This window comes from Bicyclus anynana, chromosome 7 (assembly GCF_947172395.1).
Source record: "Bicyclus anynana chromosome 7, ilBicAnyn1.1, whole genome shotgun sequence".
Taxonomy (NCBI): domain Eukaryota; kingdom Metazoa; phylum Arthropoda; class Insecta; order Lepidoptera; family Nymphalidae; genus Bicyclus; species Bicyclus anynana.
In genome coordinates, this window is record NC_069089.1 from 8,337,064 (window position 1) to 8,360,249 (window position 23,186).

The 23,186-nt window shown below is 37.2% G+C and overlaps 2 protein-coding genes across 5 annotated transcripts in view; one reads left to right on the forward strand and one right to left on the reverse strand.

Moving 5' to 3' along the window:
* The first annotated feature begins 1,800 nt into the window (after positions 1 to 1,800).
* Positions 1,801 to 23,186, forward strand: part of LOC112055844 (synapsin) — a 123,086-nt gene continuing 101,700 nt past the window's right edge. The window contains exons 1-8 of the mRNA XM_024096155.2: positions 1,801 to 1,810; positions 5,099 to 5,225; positions 10,329 to 10,465; positions 11,356 to 11,574; positions 15,329 to 15,489; positions 18,235 to 18,320; positions 18,979 to 19,105; positions 21,494 to 21,598. Of these exons, the coding sequence (XP_023951923.2) occupies positions 1,801 to 1,810; positions 5,099 to 5,225; positions 10,329 to 10,465; positions 11,356 to 11,574; positions 15,329 to 15,489; positions 18,235 to 18,320; positions 18,979 to 19,105; positions 21,494 to 21,598 (972 nt within the window). The remainder of the gene's footprint in view (positions 1,811 to 5,098; positions 5,226 to 10,328; positions 10,466 to 11,355; positions 11,575 to 15,328; positions 15,490 to 18,234; positions 18,321 to 18,978; positions 19,106 to 21,493; positions 21,599 to 23,186) is intronic.
* The window catches only part of LOC112046336 (tissue inhibitor of metalloproteinase), an 84,307-nt gene continuing 82,837 nt past the window's right edge, over positions 21,717 to 23,186 (reverse strand). For all 4 annotated transcript variants that reach the window (XM_024082994.2, XM_052882360.1, XM_052882361.1 and 1 more), the window contains one exon: positions 21,717 to 22,378. In XM_024082994.2, the coding sequence (XP_023938762.1) occupies positions 22,321 to 22,378 (58 nt within the window). In that variant the 3' untranslated portion in view covers positions 21,717 to 22,320. The remainder of the gene's footprint in view (positions 22,379 to 23,186) is intronic.

Sequence of the window (23,186 nt, forward strand, 5' to 3'; positions counted from 1 at the left end):
CACTATATCACTTTATCATCACTATCATCATCATTGTCAGCCGATGGACGTCCACTGCTGAACATTGGCATCATGCATATACTTCCAAACACAACGGTCTCGAGCCGCCAGCATCCAGCGGCTCCCTGCAACCCGCTTGATGTCCTCGGTCCACCTAGTGGGGGTCGAGCAACGCTTTCCGGTGCGAGGTCGCCATTCCAGCACCTTATGACCGCAAAGTCCATCGGCTCTTCGAACTATGTGGCATGCCCACTTCAGCTTCGCGACTCGCTGAGCTATGTCAGTGACTTTGGTTCTTCTGCGGATCTCCTCATTTCTGAATTTACTTTAACTACCTGCTTTGAATAACTTAGTTACTTCATCTTCATTTTTATAACCCACTAAAGGCTTAGGCTTCCCTCAATCTAGGAGAGAGTATTTACCCAGAGAGACCACACTGTTTTGGCGTAAATGCGGGAGGGCTTAGTGTTTTAAACTTTTGAGATGGTACCGATTATACCAGTCAATAAATAATGTCTAAGGACGATGGTTTAACGCTGGTCGCTGCTGTACCAATTTTCTATGAGAAAAATAGCAAGAGATATTGCTGAGAAAACCCTATTCAGTTACAAAGTTTTAGGAAAATCGTGGACATGCCTATGGACTTATGTTTGTAGGGATCGGTTACTGAATCGACATTTTTTGAAGTCGGTAAATAGGGGATGAAATAGTGATTTACGCGGTCGTGTGCAAGGGACCACGGCGAGGTTTTTTGGCTCCCAGCCATAATTACACCTTGGAATATCCGGTTAAAGTTGAATTGATAGCACGAGTTCACTTGAACGTTCGGGCGGTAACAATTATTGGTCATTAAAATAATATTCATCATTGTATTGTTAAACAGATAGTCGAGTAATAAATTACAGTTATTCCTTTGTTTTCGCTTTGATTTTAAGTTTAGTATACCATGCTGTATATAATCGTGATTTATCACATTATAACAATTTTATTTGTTTCCTTTTCACGCATTGAATAAATTGAAAGCAATAGAACTTCCGAAACAAGCTTCTATTTGAATGTGCTAATATAGTAACGTAGTAGTTTAAGAAATTAAATATCACGTGTCTCAAACGGTGAAGGAAAACATCGTGAGGAAACCTGCATACCAGAGAATTTTCTTAATTCTCTGCGTGTGTGAAGTCTGCCAATCCGCATGGGGCCAGCGTGGCGAACTAAGGCCTGACCCCTCTCATTCTTAGAGGAGACTCGAGCTCAGCAGTGAGCCGAATATGGATGAATAACGAATATAGTAACTGCCTTGTTAGCATAGTGACATTGGTTAGCATAAGCACAACACGAGCCTCGGACGACTAGGGTTTGAGTCTAGGCTATAAAGTACTGAGATTTTCTCTTTTCAAGGTTTACTAAATCGATTTCTGCGACAACTCACGGACGCAGTGGTTTGTATGAACAACAATGACCTCCCTTAGAGAGTCAATCCGCCCTTTTTTCTTCTTCCGCATTCAGGCCTTGTAAGGCGATGCTGCTGAGCTCGCCTAAAACTCCTCATGATACCGCTGCGTTATCAGGAGTCGTTGCGAGTCGAGTTTAAACCTCGCAACGGATTTGTGCAGGGTCTTGCATGTGTATGTATTTCACGAACTTTGAAGCTTGACCATTTCACAACTACACACAAAGTGATTCTAAAATGTTTCCGTTTTACCTTTCGAGGAAAGGAACCCTAAAAAGGGTGACAAAATAAAATTAGTAGTTCACCCAATCTTAACTCTGAAATGAGGGTAGAATTATATGACGTCGAGAATGGTAGTCGGTGAGTAAAAAGGTACTCAAACTGGTCGTAACGGTGGGACGCGACGCCCGGGTGGTTGGCTGCGGGCCAAAGTTATGCCCAGGGAGGGTAGTTTATTGTGAAAAGTATTCTGAAAAACTGAGCGCTGAAAATGTGTAAAATTTCATTACTCAACAAAAGGAATTTGTCAATTGGATTTGGACTGTGCTATAGTTAAAGTCGTAAGTTTATTAATACTAGTTGTAAATATTTATCTTTTCAATATTGAATTATGTAGGTATTTCGTAATTTATGCATTAGATAAATTACTAGTGGGTCCGGTCAAGCTTCGCTTTGACTTATGTTTTTTTTTCTGATTATGTAAGTGTCATAGGCTCCTTATGGGACCTCAGCGGCGTCACCGGGGGGTTTGGGCGAGCGCAGAAGCATCGCCTGATGGGGTCCGAAGGCAGAAGCAGAGTAGATGAGCGAAAAGACTCTCTAAGGGCGACTCCTCTATCCAATAACCTATCCTACTCCTAACCTAGTACTAGTAAATGTTTATATTTTTATTGATAAATCTATGTTGAAACTTGACACAAACTACACAACAAAAATCTCAAAATGTTCACGTAATTGAAATTATGTAATGCAGAAGCAACTTCAGCACGGCTATTCTCCAACGACGTTTAGTTTTTCCACTCGCAATTGCGAGTTTCGAATTGACCGCTATCTTTCTCTTTCTATAGTATCGCGTTAAACAGAGAGAGATAATTGACCACTATCTTTCTCTTTCTATAGTATCGCGTTAAACAGAGAGAGATAGAGGTGAATTCGAAATTCGCACTTGCAAGTTATAAAAATGTCGTTACAGAATAGACTAGCAGTAAATGTTTGTATTTGTAGGTTCCGGTTAAGACTTGAACTCGGGAGCAAAGATTACAGTGTATTGCTCGGGAGTTCACACAGTCACAGGACCACCGAGACACACATATAAATCGCATCGTAATAATAGTTAACAAATATGTATTGTTACAGATCACTATCCCCCCACCCTCGGCCGCCACTCGCACTGTTTGCAACACACTTGACATCACTTTAGAGGGAATATTTTAAAGTGAGTATCCACATACAATTCTAAAAGTAAGTGGGCGCTTGGTCATCAGATACCAAACAATTTTTTAATTATATGTCCGACAAATTGATCCATGCGTCAGGTGACCCAAGAGCTGGCGCTTATTTGGCCCAAAGGATAAGTCTTGCCATTCAGAAGGGTAACAGCGCCAGCGTATTGGGTAACTTGCCTATGGGTGAGCAATTAGGTAGGTGTGTATTTGTTATAATTATTTTATTTATTTGAAATAAACATTTTATCATTATTTTTATTCTGTCATAATTTATTTAATTTTGTTAAATAAATTAATAAATTAATAATAGATATAATATTACTATAGCAAATTGCTTGTTATCAGACACTTATTTTTAATTTGTTATTCTTTGATTGTTGTTTTGGATGTTTCAATAATTATTATTATCAGCTTATTTATACAATGCTAGGCTCTTTATTAGACGGGTTATGGAGATCAGCTAGGCTATTCTGTAACGATATTTTTATAACTCGCAAGTGCGAGTTTCGAATTCACCTGTATCTCTCTCTGTTTAAAACGATACTATAGAATGAGAAAGATAGCGGTGAATTTGAAACTCGCACTTGCGAGTTATACAATACATCGTTAGAGAATACCCGTGCAGATTAAACTCGCTGGACTAAACTATTGGTCAGGGGACACACGCTTATGTTTGACTCCTTGACGGTCATTATCTGATGTTAATGAGAGTGGCCGAGAACTATTCCTTAAAATGCTCCGGTGCTACTTCCAGATTCCCAACTCCAGGTAAAGTTTTCTTCCTGGGTGTCTGTAATCTGTCGGTGATATCGGTATAAATATTTTTATATTTAATAATAATAACACTTTAAAATTGTAAGAAAAAAAGATTTTTTTTTATAACCACGGTAACCCTTTTGACACTATGTCTGTCTGTAACCCTATAAACCGTATAGAAAGGCTGTGTACTCTCTGTATATTATGCCATTCATTAGATAGGCCAATTGTATAATTACACGACAAGATATATTTAAACTAATTAATTATTAATTAGTTTATGTATACTAATTAATCTGGGATTGTAAATTAACTTAACCAATAATAAAGTTAAGCGATCTCTAACACCCTGTAAGGTGCCTGAATAGTGGGTAGTAAAGTTTTTATTATTAATTTAACTTTTCTATGTACATACGACTTTTAATGAATTGACTGTAACTATAACTATGTTTTAGTGGGTACCTTGGTTTTATTTTTACTGTTCATTTTATTTGCCAAGTTTGAGTAACATAAATAAAATAGAGCAAAGTAGTAAAATGTTTATCTGTCTAAAATCTACGGTTTTTTATTGCAGTTGTACCGTACCTATTATTATTTATATTTCATCATAAAATGGGAATAAAATAGAAACACTTTATGACAAGAGAGACTTTATGCAATGTGTGTATTTATTAAAGAATATTAGCGATTTTATTTTTTTATTTTCATTTTATTTATTTAATATTAATTTCTTAATATGTAACGTACATACGGTTTAAAAGCCTAATAAAAACAATTACGAATCTCTCAAGTATAAAAAAATTTATGAAAATATTTTCTGACAGTTTTTTAAACACATATTTTTTTTTATTTATACAAAGTGTATTTGAATCTAGTTGTATTAGCCAGCAGTGTATTTGATTTGAAAATGCGAAATGTTTTTATCACAAAGCTATATGTTAACACTAATCTCATTTGCATATTGTGTATACGACCTACGTCAGAGATGCAAATACGATTGACAGGCGTATGAATACGCTGAGATATGTAACCAGTTCTCTCTAATAACAACAGATAAAAAGTAATTTTTGTAACAGTTATTAATATAATATTAATAGTAATATTAACACTCAGAAATCACGGCATAGTGCTTAGAGTTATTTTCTAATATAGTAACAGCCTTCTAAGCGTTATTCACGTTAGTTCATTTCACAGGTAATTTTTGTTCAAGGGCTTGTAGTCTATAGGATATTCATTTAAAGTATTAAAACTTCAAATCGTATCAAGGACTTTTTTTGTAAATAACAATTTTTTACAATTCCTAGCTCTGGGTTTTGGTAACGGTAGTGTAGGAGAAGCATGCGACAAGTTTTCAGGTTGTCTCAAATACCTACCCAAAAATATCTATCAGCTCTCTGAATAAATAACTATAGAATAAATAATTTATCATTTGTTTCGGTAACTTTAGGGGCGGTCAAAATAGATCGTTCGGGGTGTCCTGGGATCTGTGGCCCGCAGGCCGCGACCACATCAACCCTGTCTTTCTCAAGCTTCCGGAACTCATTCACCACCAATGTCAATTACCTGAAAAGAAGGTAAGTTTTCACCAGAACTTAAACAGCGTGACTGGTAAACTGGGAGTACTACTCGATAACGTTCTCAATGACGATTTATATAATTAATCTTTGTTTATAACCATCGATCGTATATCGTTAGATGGGCCTCAAGGCGTCGCGGAATTGTCATTGGTTTCGCACATTGAGTACGTCATCACTTGTAACACATTTCTCTTTAATCATGTTATGGCTTGTGTTTTTACACTTCCAAAATGAACACTAAGGCATAATTAAGGGATTAAAATAAGAAAAGACAGTAATTTTTTTTTTAAGTCCACGTCCACTCACAGCATGCGCTTGTTACGTACTAAGATAAGATGTGCGTGCACGTCTTTGGGTAATGACATAAAATTGTGCGTTCTTTAAAATGGAGGGGCCCATCTAACGATTTATATCGATGTTTATAACCATATATTTACAAATATAATAAATAAAATACATATAATTATAATTTTTCGTGGATCTTCGGATTTTTATGCAGTGTAGATTAAGCATTACAAGAACAACATAAAGCTTTGTTTCAAGTTCTGAGATCAGAGGAAAAGTTATCCTAAGGGAAACAAACATGTCGTCAATATTGCGAACACTGGTAAATCATGTAGGTATTACCATTGGTTCCAACAACAAAATCTGTACTTACCAGTGGCGAAGGATGGAATTTTGATGAAGGTAAAGAAAAAGAAATTCATACGGCTTGATACAAACTCCGGTTTCTCATCATCCATATCTACATATTATATAACTATTACAATAATGAATATGTATGTATGGATTTTTAAAAGGTAAACCGGCGGGAATCGGCCTGTATGGACTCTTCGCCGCTGGTACTTATTTAATGCAAACAAATTATGAAATCCTTGTGATTGTTCTACAAGTATTTAAATTAGATCCTTTATGCAGCTCCTCTTTAATATTCTTTCCATTGTTTCTGTTCTTTAACTTCTTGTTTTTAATGAAGTCAAAACCTGGCTTCACCTCAATTTATGAAGGCTGGAAGTTTTTAGCCTATGCCCCTACCATAGAGGAGTATGGTAGCCAATTAAAAAGTTTGGATTGTCGAAGCTTTGGAAGGTAGAACGGTTCAAGGGCTCAGAGCACCGACTATAATTATTGGCTCAGACCCTCAACCGTCCATGCAGAAAGCTTATTTTTGTAATACTACCCTGCCAAACATGGAGGCTAGCGGTTTTCTATTTTTCGTGATGAGTGAACTTTCGCGTTTGTATGTTTAGAATTTTCGTATTTTATGCGGGATATTATAAGGAGTGAGTTCTCCAGTCGCCAGACTCTTAGCTGCACGGAAACCCTTAAATAGAGACTATTAAAATCGTATCTTTGATGATCATAGGGTTGCCGCGAAGCCATATGACTAGTAACTGACAAGAGCACGACATCTTACTAAGGACGGACGATGCTAGTGTTTTATATTTGAACAATTGAGGACCTTGAATCTTGCTACCTTCCACAGCCAACACTGTTCAAACTCTATAATAGGATATCGTATTTACCTTCTTATAGTAGAAGCATGGTCTGACTGACTTTATGCCTTCATGAAATGAAATAAGTCTGGCAATTACAGGCTCTCGTTCTATAAAGTAACATTTGAATAAGATTTACGATAGTAGAGGATGCTGGAAGGAGACTGACACTTTGAGATAAATGTAACCTACCGTTAATTTACGTTGTCGAGTGGTGACTCTTCAGTGCCAACTGCATGTCTTTTATTTTTGTTTCTTATTTTCTGTGTGGAAAATTATATTTACATTTTGTTTTACTATTTTTTTCACTTGTTTTTTTATATTTATTGTGACACTGATACATTTTCCAAGTTAGCCCGTCATAAGGCAGGCATCCACAGATTCACTTTGTACTTATCGGATGCATCGTTACAAACGGATTTAAGTATTATTTGTATAGAAAATCATACAAGTGCGTCCATTGATCCGCATCGTACAGATCGCATCAAAAGGATTTTATGTACTGTTTCATCTGTTGCATCTGAAACTTACTCATACGACGTGGATCTGTAGACGCCTGCCATTGGACTGCATCGTCACTTAACATCAGGCGAGATGGCACTCAGGGATAAATTAATCAATAATTAAAAAAAAAGAAATCGGCTGTAAAGTCGGTTTACTGACGATAGTTGAACGTGACAACGTCATAAGAAAATACTGATGGATTGGTTGCATTTTTGAAAAGAAAATGTTCGTTTTTCTAAAATACTGTTTAATAATCTTCATAGACCAGAATATACTTTATTTCTTGTAAAAAGAGTTGGCAACCCTAGAGCGAGGGAACGACGCATGACGTCATCTTTTTTCGAGTGTGCAACCGGCTTTATCGAATTATAAGACGTTGTCACGTCAAAAAATTTTTGCCGAAGGATATTAAGACTTTTAATTTCTATACATTTCATTAATTGACGTTGACTTTTAACGGACTGTGTTTAAAAGTTTACTCATCATCAAACTCGGAGATTAGCTCGAAAATACTGTGTAACTTACCTCGTTAAATTATTTTAGACAAACATTAAATCTGAAGTCTCTGAGTTTGATGAAAAAGTCTTGTGGTTTGTGTGTTATTAATCGATAATGATGGTGTTGTGTGTGTTAACGTTTATTTAAAAAAGCACGAATTACCGTTCGTATAAACACAGCAAACAGCCAAAAGCTTAACAGCGCTTTACCTACACTCCGCACTTCATCCTACTCCCACTTTATTGAAGGGGCATTCAAATTTGACGTCGTTTGTCGTGACAGCAATGCTGCTCTTTCAAATAATTCATTTTAATAGTACGAAAGCTTGCCATGGTCAGACTTCCCTGTTTTTATAAATGCTGGCTTTAGTAGGCTGAAAGTTACTCAACTTTATCAATTTATTAAATAATTAAAAACATAAAAAAGTCTCTTATTTCCTAAAAGGATATTACAATTAGGCACATTAAAGTATTTTTTTTAAACAAACAAAAGAAAAATATTTACAAAGTACCACTTTTTGTTATGCTGTTATATTTATGCTGTTACGAATCCTTCTAAGGTGAAAGCCTCTTATAAGGATTGTAATTTTTTCTATCTTTGGCAATTTTCATCGCGCAATTGAATAAATAGTTAACTTACTACTAACTTATCTTTAGTCTTGGTTCTTACCATACGTTACGGTAGCCAATTAATGAGTTTCGACCGGGGTAGCTTTGGAAGGTCTTCAGATCTTCAATTGTCCAAGTATTGGTATGGACCTTTAAAACCTGTTATCTTCCAAAGCCACCACAGACCAAACTTCGTAATTGGTTCTGTACTTACCTATGGTAGGAGTGTAGGCTGAAAATAAGTTTCATTTCAGCCTTTATGGAATGGAATCTGTCTGACTATTGCAGTTTCTTAGTCCATAATAGTAAGAGGCATCTGTCGGACTCGTAGTAGATAAAGATGAAAATAATTCTGAAATACACTTTAAACTATTGATATCATTTGCTCGCACGCTACTGTTGTGCTGCACTTTGCACTAATTTGAATGCACCCTAAAAATCGCGAATGATACTGTTTTCCAATCTACGATTTGATAACGAAATTTTGCTCAATGTCCTCAGAGAACGAATGTTTGCTTAGCGCGTCCAGAGTAAATAGTTCATATTGTTGTTCGATGAATTACTTGTTATTCAGGTCCATTCTTTATTTATTTTCAACGACAAAGATTTACAAAGGACACGCTATGTAGTTTCGTTCCCTTAGGACCTTCGCCAATCCTTGAGCTGAACCTCAACCTCAACCAATCACATCCCTCAGCGGCATACCGTGTAGCACTCATCAGCTGTCAACTTATTAAAGCCCAGTGTTCCCTGATATTATTTTGCCAAATCGAAAAAAAGAAATCGCAGTTCCATAATCAGTGCATGGCGCTTACATCCCGAGTCTCTGTTGTCATTACATGTGCTTAAAACAGGTGAGTTATAGAGCAGTTTCTGTTTAAATATAAAACGTGCATATTAAAAGAGTCAAATTATTTCGAGTAAAATAATATTCAGTTGAAATTTGTCAAACAAAATATAATAGAGTACGCTGAGCGGCAACTGGTGCCACGAAGCGTTTCCACTTTGCCTCCCTAATGAATTGTGTGCATGACATTTTAAACTAGGACGTGAAAACTTGCTTTGACTTTCTAGATCCGTGAAAATGCACCAACAGTATATGGGGCGCTTGAAAATAAAAAGACAAATAAAGAATGAATGCGTAACGTGCATTGTTGATAGAAAATCATTAAAGGATAGTCTTATCATTTGTTTTTCTGAAATATATATTTTCACAACAGTATATGGAGCGCTTGAAAATAAAAAGACAAATAAAGAATGAATGTGTAACGTGCATTGTTGATAGAAAATCATTAAAGGATTGTTTTATCATTTTTGTTTTTCTGAAATATATATTTTAATAACAGTATATGGAGCGCTTGAAAATAAAAATATAAATAAAGAATGAATGTGTAACGTGCATTGTTGATAGAAAATTATTAAAGGATAGTTTTATCATTTGTTTTTATGAAATATATATTTTCACAACAGTATATGGAGCGCTTGAAAATAAAAAGACAAATAAAGAATGAATGCGTAACGTGCATTTTTGATAGAAAATCATTAAAGGATAGTTTTAGCATTTGTTTTTCTGAAATATATATTTTCACAACAGTATATGGAGTGCTCGAAAATAAAAAGACAAATAAAGAATTAATGCGCAACGTGCATTTTTGATAGAAAATCATTAAAGGATAGTTTTACCATTTGTTTTTCTGAAATATATATTTTCACTAAAAGAATTTAGGTTGTGCTTTAAAAAAATCTTGAAAGGAAGACCTTAATTATTAACTTACCGAACTGCTTTTAAGGCAGACATTTTAAGAGTCGGTCCTTCAGAGCACTCAATTTGATTCATTTTGATTGTGGCATCAAAGGCAGCGTTTACAGCGAGCGCTTTAGTGACATATTTCGGGCTTGAAGCTGTTGAACTGTTAAGATCTCTCGGGCAATGGGTATGGGTGGCTACATTGTGTGTGTCGGTTGTGTCCCTCCCGTCCGCGGCTGTGGCGTAGCTCAGCGGAGGCGTTGCGCAGATTCAGCTCGGGGGACCTGCAGTCCGAGTGCGATGAGGGAGAGGTGGACCCCTACACCGGCCAGCCAGCCACCACCAGCCAGCCCAAGCCGCAGAATCAGAGGCCGGCCTCCCAGGGTAAGATACCATGACTTATTATCACTAGTGAATGTCCAACTGGAAAACTTGCCGAATTAGTGGATTAAGTTTCGTTATCAACCCATATTCGGCTCACTACTGAGGTCACCTACACTACAGGTTTCCTCGCAGAATTAAAGCATTAGGCCGTAGTCCACCACGCTGACCCAATGCGGATTGGCAGATTTTACACACGCAGAGAAAATTCTTTGGTATACAGATTTCCTCACGTTGTTTTTCCTTCACCGATTGAGACACGTGATATTTAATTTCTTAAAATGCACACAACTGAAAAGTTGGAGGTGCATGCTCCGGATGCATGCACCTCCAACCGGATTCGACCCCACACTCTCCAGAATCGGAGGCAGAGGTCATATTCACTGGGCTATCACGGCTCTGTTGATCAAGTACCTTTTGTTAATTTTAAATTAAATAGGTAACGCCGCCTTGGTTTTGGCTGTGCGCTAAAATAATAATTGATACCAAACGAAGATGTTAGCCAATAAGGTCTCATGCGCACGAAAGTTTGAAGCCCTCTTTCTTTTTATGTAGGCTTACGCTTAACCACAATCAAGCCTGAAGGAAAGCAATGATAAGGTCTAAGATGAAGCGCGCTTGCCTAGAAGATGCCTATTCACTCTTGCCTTGAAGGTGCACAAATTATACGTGTCAGGAAACATTCCAAGGGCATTCCATATTTTGGCAGTTCTCTGCATCAGTAATCGGCGTTGGCGCCTCCAAAACATTTTCGATATGATTTTCAAACGAACGCTTTTCAAATCATTCTCTCAGGCTCAGGCCTTTATGTTTAACTTAGGTTTGCTCGACTATTATTTAACGTCTGTTTAAAAAGCTCTCGTGCGAATTAGGCCCAAGCATTTGCTTTGTAGCTACGGGAGGCAGCATCGGCAGTGCATCGACGTCAACGGTGCCGCCCGCACCCAGTGCCAGCAGCAGCAGCGGCGTCGGCAGCGACCTGTCGCTCAACCTTCGTGGAGGCTCCCGCGGCACGTCGGCGCCTTCCTCGCCGGCCAAGTCGCGGGAGTCGCTGCTGCAACGCGTGCAGTCGCTCACCGGCGCCGCGAGAGACCAAGGAGCTAATTTATTAGGTAAGTGTAAGGTCCCTTGACTTAGACTTGGTCGCTAACTATGGGCCTCATAAGAAGGCTCAGATTCACACAGCGGGCGGTGGAACGAGCTATGTTAGGAGTATGTCTGCGTGATCGAATCAGAAATGAGGAGATCCGCAGAAGAACCAAAGTCACCGACATAGCTCAACGAGTTGCGAAGCTGAAGTGGCAATGGGCGGGGGACATAGTTCGAAGAGCCGGTGGACGTTGGGGTCCCAAAGTGCTGGAATGGCGACCCCGCACTAGTAAGCGCAGTGTTGGCCGACCCCCCACCAGGTGGACTGACGACATCAAGCGAGTCGCAGGGATTCGCTGGATGCAGGCGGCTCAGTATCGTGATGTTTGGAAGTCCCTACAAAAGGCCTATGTCCTGCAGTGGACGTCCATCGGCTGATATGATGATGATGATGATTATGATGAAGGTCCCTTGTCCTTACTGTAATAGCAGTAATTCACCGTCTCACCAATACACTATTATACACTATAATGGCCAGCGTCCGCCTTCTCTCGATACCAGAGACAGACTGCCCGCTTTCTTCCACTACCGGTGTATATATACACAAACACTACAGTAAGTATGTTACATCTTATCACCCTATAGCTTGGAAAATAATTCGTTCGTATCAGTCCCGTTGGTCCGCGCGGGCCGGGAGGGGGGGGGGGCTAGCGATGAACCGCGCGCACGACTTCATACCCGCGCAGTTCTTCTCTCTTGTCGTCCACATATCATGGGAGTATCATCAACGAACTTGCCATGCCAAGCTACAACACGTATTATGGATATGAACATTATTTCGACGACCTCCGAGGCGCAAAAGATGCGCAGCATCTTTGTGGCGGAGCTTCTTTATAGCTCATCTTTCTCGCACAGCTACATAGCTAAATATATATATATATTGGTGGAAACGGTCAAATATTTTCGTAGCGTAGATTTCACATCTTCGCAGCATAGCTGCAATGCACATCTCTGGATGAAGATCCCCTTAATCCGTTATTCCACACGGTGCCGCGTGACGGGTGAAGAAGTAAATAATAATAACCGTAATTCGTACTACAGAAAAAATTCTGTTTTTTTTTTCATGGAATAGTAAAAAGCGCAGCAATTACGTTAAAGAGGCATTTGTCTTTCAATCTTAGGGGTAAATTGAATTACGAGATAGGTTCCATACAGTTACACAGTGATTGTAGGTACGTATATTAAAAATAAAATAAGAAATATCAAATATGTGGTTACTTAGATATTATAAAAATAGTTTTGCTCTATGTTTCCTTTTATAAATCCTTGCCAATGTTCAAGGGATGGATAAGCGTGATGTATAACATAAGGGAATTAAAGACCCTTCTTTGAAGCCCTTATTCCAATTCACTTGAGAAATACTATTGTAGACAAGGATACTTCTGGTATAGATCGAGTAAAAATAGTTGTTGTATGTTAGTATATAAATTACGTAAGACATGAAAATTTGGTGTTTCACATTTTTATGCTAGGAAATGAAATTGTATAAACTAGTTTCCCGGAAGCTCTATAAATTCTGATATGTCGTTCCCTATAAAATGAGACGTCATGTGCATTAAGAAACTTTCACCATTCCCCTTATAAGGGTGAACAAGTTTAAAAGCTTATGAACTAGTAGCGAAAATATGCTTTCTGTTTGATCTAAACTCAACTTTTACTGTTGGCATACTGCGCTAGAAAATCTAGTTTTAGTACAAACACAAAATTTTATTGTTGTAAAAGAAACCAGTTTCAATTTCTAAAGATCTCTTTTAAATTTCACAAAAGAAACTACTACCTACTACTGAAAGGATCGCTGTATTCCTAGTTCAAAAATATAATGTACCTAAAGATAGTCTTTATTCATGATTATTCAACTTCTGAAAATAAGCGGATCTGTCTTCAGAAAATAGTTTTTTTTTTTATTCTTTACACGTTAGCCCTTGACTACAATCTCACCGTATGGTAAGTGATGATGCAATCTAAGATGGAAGCGGGCCAACTTGTTAGGAGGAGGATGAAAATCCACCCTCTTTTCGGTTTCTACACGACATCGTACCGGAACGCTAAATCGCTTGGCGGTACGTCTTTGCCGGAAGGGTGGTAACTAGCCACGGCCGAAGCCTCTCACCAGCCAGAGCTGGACCAATCAAGAAAAACCTCAATCGGCCCAGCCGGGATTCGAATTCAGGACCTCCGTCTTGTAAATCCACCGCGCATACCACTGCGCCACAGAGGCCGTCAAAACTTAAAAAACGTTAGGTAACTAACTTATAACATAACTGCATAGTTCTACATAAAGGATCACAAGTTCGTCATGGAAAACTGCTGCAGCTCTACAATTTACATCTACTGGGGGCACAACGATTCCTTGTAGTTTATTAAGAAATTTTGTATTTAACCTCATTTAAATCTCAAGTTTTTGACTACATTTTAGATTAATTTCGTCGGCAGTGGAGACTTCTACTAAAAAGGCAATTCCGTATTTCGAGAGTCATTCAGAAAATGAAGCGATATTTCTGGAATACTTACTTCGACCGTTTTTGTCACTTTAATGGGTTCTATTTTTACGGGTAGGTATAAAGCTGCTTTTCCCGGTCCCCAGTTGATGATACTCATTACGAATAAATGAGTGGATTCCAAATTAAACTGAATTTCTTGAGAAGCGAACTTATTAAAACACTTAAACGTCCGTGACTTTGCAGGCGCATGTACTATAAATAGGTATCTAAAGTTAGCAGCAGTTTTCAGTGGCTCAGTTTTTGTACGTAGAGTTGATCGGGAAAAATTTTTCTTTCATCGTTTTCCCACAGAAATATTCAAATGTAACGCAAACCCACAGGGAGTCTGCTACCCCATTCCAATAAAGAAAATAAATAGGAATGATAGCTAATATGCTGTAAACTCGGTACACCTTTTTGGTGTTCAAAACTTGTGTCAAAAGTCGTAAAACTAATTGTGTAAAATATTTTTAGTGTAAAATATATAGATACTCTGTGTAAAAAATTACTTTCATACACAAAATTAACCCTACCCTTATATTCGAAAATTCCTAAACCCCTTAACTGCCCTTAGTCTTCATCACCAGAATTGCCGTGACAGTCACAACCCATCTATGTGGACAGTTTTTATCAATAGAAATTAATTACGCCTAAACACAAGGTATCTGCTGTAAATCGTTGAGGAATTCCCTAATCTGTATTTTGGCTCCATCATCAGATCGATTCCAAACCTTCACACTCACTAGTCATCGATATAATTTTTGAAAGTTCCCCCTCAATTTCTCCAGGTTTCCATCATCATGATCAATATGGGACCACATGGGGAGTATACCCTTTAAAACAAAAAGAGATTTTTTAGAGTGTTTCGTCGTCATCAACCCATATTCGGCTCACTGCTGAGCTCGAGTCTCCTCTCAGAATGAGAGGGGTAAGGCCAATAGTCCACCACGCTGGCCAAATGCGGATTAACAGACTGCACACACGCAGAGAATTAAGATAATTCTCTGGTATGCAGGTTTCTTCACGATGTTTTCCTTTACCGATTGAGACACGTGACATTTAATTTCTTAAAATGCACACCACTGAAAAGTTGGAGGTGCATGCCCCGGACCGGATTCGAACCCACACCCTCCGGAATCGGAGGCAGAGGTCATATCCACTAGGCTATCACGGCTCACATAGAGTGTTTACTTGTTAATTATAACAGGTATTTATAACTTGGTTTTCTTCTGTACAGGCAGCGTGACGTCCGTGGCATCCGTCGGTCGTGGTTACAACCGAGACCGTTGCGTGACGCTACTGGTGGTGGATGACCAGAATACCGATTGGTCCAAGTATTTCCGTGGCCGACGGTTGCCTGGCGAATGGGATATTCGCGTTGAACAGGCAGAATTTAGGGTAAGGCTTTCCTTATTATTAAAAATAGTTGACGGAACAAACAGATGGCCCAGCTATGTTAAGTAGAAAGTCATTAGAAACTAAAATAGAACAGAATGAATTTTCGCAATGCAAGCCAATGGGTCACTCTAAAACTACCAAGGCAAATTACTACCTATTGCTGGTGCTACGGCTTTTTTTATACAAAATATTCTGGTGTTTGTCAACTCACCTGATAGTTAATGTACTTGTGACCTTTCCTAGAAGATGCCTTCTCAATCTTGTCTTAAAGATGCTCAGATTGTAATTAACAGCTCTGGGTGCGAGCTCCATACCGTATGTGAAACGTACTCGTAGTAGCAAACGCTTTTTACTAGTTCAAGAAATATATAGTACTAGCGGACGCCCGCGACTTCGTCCGCGTGGAAATCAAAGTAAACTTTCAACCCCTATTTCACCACTTTAGGGGTTGAATTTCAAAAATTTTTGAATCACATTATATTCCGTATTTTTTATGATTTTTATTTGTTATTTAATTTTTTAAAAAACTCTAAAAATTAACGACTTTCGATACAAACTTTCAAACCCTATTTTACCCCCTTTTTATTTTATTTTCGCAATAAAAAGTTTCAAGATATTCAAGAATCGATTCTATAGGTATGTAAGTTGTATACTTTCTTATAGAATCAATTTTACTTCGATTGTTTTGTCATTAATACTCGCATTGCATACCCATTTGTTGAGGATGTATCGTAGTGAGCAGTGTCATTGCGTAATCTGTTAGCCTACGTTGTATAATCTACTGATTCCATCACTTGCATCACCTCTAGTCGTTAGAGCTAAACAATCGATACGCGTCGATAACAACGTTCGCATTCGACGTGATTTATCGTAATACCTAACGAATTAGTTCAATTAAGCACCACAGAGCTACACAAACTGTAGATGGTAAGGTATAATTTAAGATTTTAACGTATACAGGCAAAAATTAGGTACCTACGGTATGTAATTTGTTTGCACTTTTATGCACATAAGTTTTGCAATTTTTGCAACCGGAACTGGTTTTTCCCAAAAATCATGTACATCTTTCGAATCGAATGACACCTTGAAAAAACAAACTTGTTATTAAACTAATATCGATTATGAAATATTTACTTAACTAACAATAAGGTATACCTAATACAAATTATAGTACCTAATTATTTTAGTTACGATTAAATATGGTATATTTAAGAGACTCGTGAATACTACTGTGTATTCACGACTCTGTAACTTCTGGAGATATAAAATTATTAAATTAGATCGTATATCTGTAGATCTGTTAATTCCCATCATTTGATAGATCATTATTTTTTTTACTGTTTTGGAACTTATTAAGAAAAGGAATAACTTATCACAAATCAAGAAAATATATTTATAAATGGATAAATGTTTTTTTTTAATTGGTTTCGTAACACATTTACTGTATAGTTAAAACTATTCTGTTATAAACATCACGCTATTTTTAATATAATTCACACACAAATTAATAACCGTTAATGCAGTTCAGATACCACAAAGGAAAGTAAAATTTAATTTCCTACGGCATTTACAAATACAATTATCTAACATGCTTGCGGATCAATGAAATTGATTATTCCGATTATAAAATCTATTTTCATTTTGATGGAAACGTTTAATTTAGAATACAGATTATTAAATAGAATATAACTTCTATATTAAATTAATGCATTTTCTGTATGAATTTACTACACTACTTATTATTTAAAAAAAAAACAATAACAATGTCTTTTGCCGAATCTTCTCAGTAGATTCCGTATTCCAAATTGATAGTTGACATGAAGTTCAAAAGTGCTTGCAAACTGAGTGTACTTAAAATATAGTAGGGGAGCCCGGGATACTAAATTTGCAGTTAATATATATATATATATATATATATTTTTAATTCTAAATAGACTTGCGCTTGACTACAATCATGCCTGGTGGAAAGCAATGATGAGGTTAGGTTGGAGCTTAGATTTGGTACATAAGATGATAGAAAGAATAAATAGTATGTACTTTTTTCGCTTTCAGCGGTAAGGAAAAAAAATAAGACTTTAAAAGAATTTTTTTATTACTTTGGCTTACTGAAATCATCAGAAAACGTGAGCGATTTATTCATTAAAAAAAAAGTAAAAAAATAACCGCGCTCGTGGCTCGTTAACAGAAATATAATGGTTTTATTTGTAACTTTGGGACCCTTCCATACCTTTTAGCTATCAACTAACCTACCTTATCTTAATCTGACGTGCTGGTTGAATATTTTTTTTGGTTGCTGTAAACGTACCCACCAATATTAAGGGCTCATACTTGGTGGAGGTACAACGTGCAAGGTATACTCCCTTATGTTCATCTCATCATATATATTTGTATGAAAAGTCCTTCATTATTATAGTAACTGTTTTGAAATTTTGTTCATAAAGCATAAACTAAAAAATATAACGTAATTCAATTTTTTTTTAATTCAACTCCTAAAGTGGTGAAATAGGGGTTGAAAGTTAAAATTTCCACGCGGACGAAGTCATGGGCGTCCGCTAGTTATTATATAAAAGCGAAAGGTCTCGAAAACCGCTTGACGTAGAAAGATGAAATTTGGCAAGGAGGTAGTTTATTCACTAAGAACGGATTTTGTGACAGGGCCGGATAAAGGAGGCCTAAGGGCGGAAGAAGGGTTATTTTATGATTGCATGGTCTTTGGAATAGATTGTTTTATAGAAGTGTTTACAGGAGCTGTCAGTGACGGCGAGCGGGGAAGGCTCTAATGTGTCGATGGCGGTCTACCGCAGCGGAACTAAAGTAACCCGTTGCTTCAAGTAAGTTAGAGATAATGGCCGTATTCACATTCTATAGTTTGTACACATCCATTGTCACTAGTATCCTATCCGCTAAAGTTATTTCGTTTTAGAAATATTATGTAAGTTATAAATTAGAGTCCATATAGACAACAACCTGCCTGCCTAAGGTAGCCTGGAAGAGATCGCTACTAAGCGATAAGGCCGCCTTTTGTATTCTACTTTTTCTTATGTTTCTGTTTTGCTTGTTTTCTTTTATTTTTTGTGGTGTACAAATAAAGAGTATTAAAAAAAACAACGTGTAAGGTTGGCTGGTGTCTATTACGAGTTAAAAAACATCATTACAGAATAGCCCTCCTACTATTCATTCAATAGCATCTCATTTCAGTCGCTTACAACTGGAATTCTAAGTACCTATCTTATATAGAATATACTATGTATACTTACACTCTATACATATAAAAATGAATTTACATCGAAGAATCACTTAGGTAGGAACTGAAAGTTCGATTGAAATGACTGTATGTAAATTAGTGATCAATTTAGCTGTAATGCCTAGTTCAGACTACTTTAGTATTTAATCGAGTACGAACGATTTTTGGACGGTGAAATCAAAAATCGTTCGTACTCGACTAAAGTACTAAAGCAGTCTGAACTGGGCATTACTTGTGTGAACCAGGCCCGACTTTGTTCTGGTGCGACAAAACGTGCGAGACGCTGCTTCCGATCACCGCGCGCTCCTGCTCGGCCTGAAGTTCGGCGGAGTGCCTTCCATTAATAGCCTCAACTCTATTTACCACTTCCAGGTAAGTTTACTTATCTATACTAATATTTTAAAGCTGAAGAGTTTGTTTGTTTGATTGAACGCGCTAATCTCAGGAACTACTGGCCCGATTTGAAAAATTCTTTCAGTGGTAATTAGTCTATTTATCGAGGAAAGCTATAGGCTATATATTATCCCCATATTCTTACGGGAACTGGAACCATGCGGGTGAAACCGCGCTCCATCAGCTAGTATTTGATATAAATAAATAACTTATTTGCCTCGTTGGTCCAGTGATTAGTCCACGGAAAACGAAGGTTGTGTTCGACTCGTCGGGTCATGGAACACCTACTGAGTTTTACGGAGTAAACGTTCTCAGTCCGGAGTTGGAAGATAGTAGTGTTATTAATCCCAAAATTGAAGAAGCGTGGTGGGTCTAAGTCCCATATCCCCTCTGCTATAAGGAAAGTCCTGTAGTGGGCAGTTTAAATAGGCTGATAATAATGATGAAAATAAATATCAAAGTTGCATATAATTTTCAGCAATTGGAAAAATCTGTACCTCATCTTACCTTTACGAGATAATACCACCAGATTCATGATATGGAAAACGCGTTTTTGATTAAAAGTTTCTATGTAAATAGAGAAATAGAATAGTAGAGCCGTGATAGCCCAGTGGATATGACCTCTGCCTCCGATTCCGGACGGAGGGAGTGGGTTCGAATCCGGTCCGGGTCATGCACCTCCAACTTTTCAGTTGTGTGCATTTTAAGAAATTCAATATCACGTGTCTCAATTGGTGAAGAAAAACATCGTGAGGAAACCTGCATACCAGAGAATTATCTTAATTTTCTGCGTGTGTGAAGTCTGCCAATCCGCATTGGGCCAGCGTGGTGGACTATTGGCCTAACCCCTCTCATTCTGAGAGGAGACTCGAGCTCAGCAGTGAGCCGAATGTTGTGAGGGTGAGGACTGATGACGATCTATGTACATAAATCTTTCCTTTAATGTAAAAACATACATACAGCCGAACGTAGAACCTCTTCCTTTTTGGAAGTCGGTTAAGAAGGGGACAGCTAAAAAAGAAGATTTTCTCATATGATCTTACTTTTAAAAATGACGTAAGGTTTTTTGGTATAGTTATAAAATATATCTTGGTGTAAAAACGTGGAGAGCAGTTAGCGTGTAAAAATGTCACTTGTTTAATCATCGTACTATAATATTTATTAGTCAATTTTAAATGTAGGAATGTAGAACTTATTATTTATTCAACAGTGTATCCAGTTAAAAATACATAGCAGACATAAAATACGCAAGCTCTATAAATCAGTCACATGTATGGCAACGGATGATATTGTTAAAGAAAAAGTAGAAAAAGTGGTCTGATTTACATAGTGATAAATTGTGTGCTTCCCTGGGGCACGGTACAAATGTCAGTTACTGTTACGAGCTGTGTGTAGTTATGTAGATAAGCCTCCAGTCATTTGATAAATTGAGTAGGTACTTTTTCATGTTATTACATGCACGAGGGAGTGTTAGATTTAGCATAGTTTGAGTTAACACAGATAATGGGGATGATGACTAGGTTTGAATATATTTTTATGATACATTCGGGTAAATAAAGTCAATGTTAACTAATTTATACATAAAAAGCAAAGTTTGTCTGGATATTTGCAGTATAAAATTTGAAAATCTATTAAATATTTTTTATCGTAATTAGATGAAAGTTCATACAGTTTTAGCTTCTTTACATTAAATGTGACATTTTTAATATTTAAACATAGAAGCACAAATAACAAAGATTTTGTTTGAACGCCCATACAAATCTAACGATCAATATGACCTACGTCATTAAATCGTGTCATTTTGTATTGGGCGTTTTTCAGGGATCCGTGGCAGTGCCGCAAATCTGACTCTTAAATCCCTGTAGCTTCCAAAGTAATGATCGCAGATACTCTGTTAATTTTACAAAATTGCGTTACTATTAGCATAATCCTAATTTATAAACAATTTAAAAAACTGTCATCATCCCTCATTGCTGAATCTATTTAAGCATAAACTAATTTGGTGACTTAAAAAAAATATCGCAATTCTTCATAAAGTTATCAAAGGTTTTGGTTTGACATCTTATACATACAAGCGACTAAAAACTTTGGTGGTCGCTATTGTGATTGGTTGCTTGCGTATCTGTCAAATCGTAGTTTGACTGGGTCCGCTAGTTTTTATTTTATAACTGAAGATCTAAATAGCTTTTATGTGACTTCTCATTTCGTTTAGATAAAGGGACATTTTAAGAACAATGAGAGTACAAAAAAATCTTTGAACTGTTTCTATGTATGTTTTTTTCTTAAAAGAAAAAATGCAAATTAATATAATAGATAGTAGGGAAAAAAGAAGCATATCTTCCTGTTTTTAATGTTTTGTTCCTTTAGGACCGGCCTTGGGTGTTTGGGCACCTACTTCAACTGCAGCGACGCCTTGGCAGGGAAAACTTCCCTCTGATCGAGCAGACCTACTACCACAACTATGCCGATATGGTGAGTCTTTGAACATTTACGTAATGTCTTTTTCAGATGGACTATTGCTATAATGTTTTCGTGCAACAATCCATAAGGAGCTTGTTATTCATCATCGTATAGGACAATAATAAAAGAATTCTTGGTTTTTTAAAGTCTTTATTGTAATTCACTTAAATAACTACTTTTGTTAATTTACAATATTTAACTTATCTATAAATATAACTTAAAATAAATAATATAAAGTAACGTCAAATTTTCTTCCATCCAATTCATACAAAACAACAATTTGGAACCGCTAAAAATATATTTCCAAAACAATATTCTATAACAATTGGTAATGATTTTCAGTAAATTCGTCACTATAAAGTCTTACATAATTTCGTCGAATCGCGTCATTCTCACATAGAAATAGTCATAGCCACACACTTGCTGCCAAATGTTCACCGAATTAAGTGAATTAGTTATACAATAGATATCTCCTTGACTAGCCAGAACTTTAATCCTTTAAACAATCTTGCTACCAATCATAAAATATAAATACTATCGTTTAGTCCTGGTACGAATTTATAACATTTAAACCTACAAGATGTTAGGATGAAGATTTTGGCTTAGTAACTTATAGTGTTTCTATAAATTAGTAGTAACAATTATAAGGTAACCGGAATTTCAATGGAGTCGAGTCGAGATATACAAAATGTTTATTACGAGTAACATTTAGTTTGGATCGTGTCGTTGATGAATCAAGTCATGGTGCTGTTGAAATGTTGCTTCTGCAGACATCTCGTTAGAGCTGGGGCCCTGGAATATAAATAATAACAATTTAATATACAATATGAAACTTATAACTTATCCTAATAGCTATATAGATCATGCCCATGTGGAATGAGCACAAATTGTGCTAGCCCTTCCGTCCCTAATGAAAGCCGCAGTGAAATCATTTGGAAAAAAATGCGTGTCCATGGCCAGGCCTGTCTCGGTCAACTCTCGGTCAGAGTGGCATATTTGTAAAATTTACCAGTTTCTTGATTCAATGTGTCAACGCATGAAGCGTCCCATATTCCCAAGGAACCAACATCAATCCTTCAGTCCTTTTGTCATCATCATCATCATCATCATCATCATCATCATCCATCATCATCATCATCATCATCATCATCATCATATCAGCTGATAGAGTTCACTGTAGGACATGGGTCTTTTGTGCGTACGGACTTTTGTACGGACTCCCTGCGACTCGCTTGATGTCGGCAACCCACCTGGTGAGAGGTTAACCAACACTAAACTTTCGAGTTGCGGGGTCGATTACAGCACATTAGATCACCCGAACGTGCATCGGCTCTTCGAACTATGTGTGAGTGTCCCGACTATCGCCACTTCAGCTTCACGACTCGATGAGCTACGAGTAAGTCAGTGACTTTGTTTCCTCTACTCATTTCTGACTTAATGACGCAGATATGCTCTTCCTGACGGCTCGATTAGCGCAGAATTCTTATGATGACAAGTGCCCTTGAAATGTTCATTTGTTGATTGATAACGGCTGATGTATTTTGTTTGAGATCAAAGATTTCTATATTTAGTACGGTTCGGGTATCCTTTCGGAGTAATA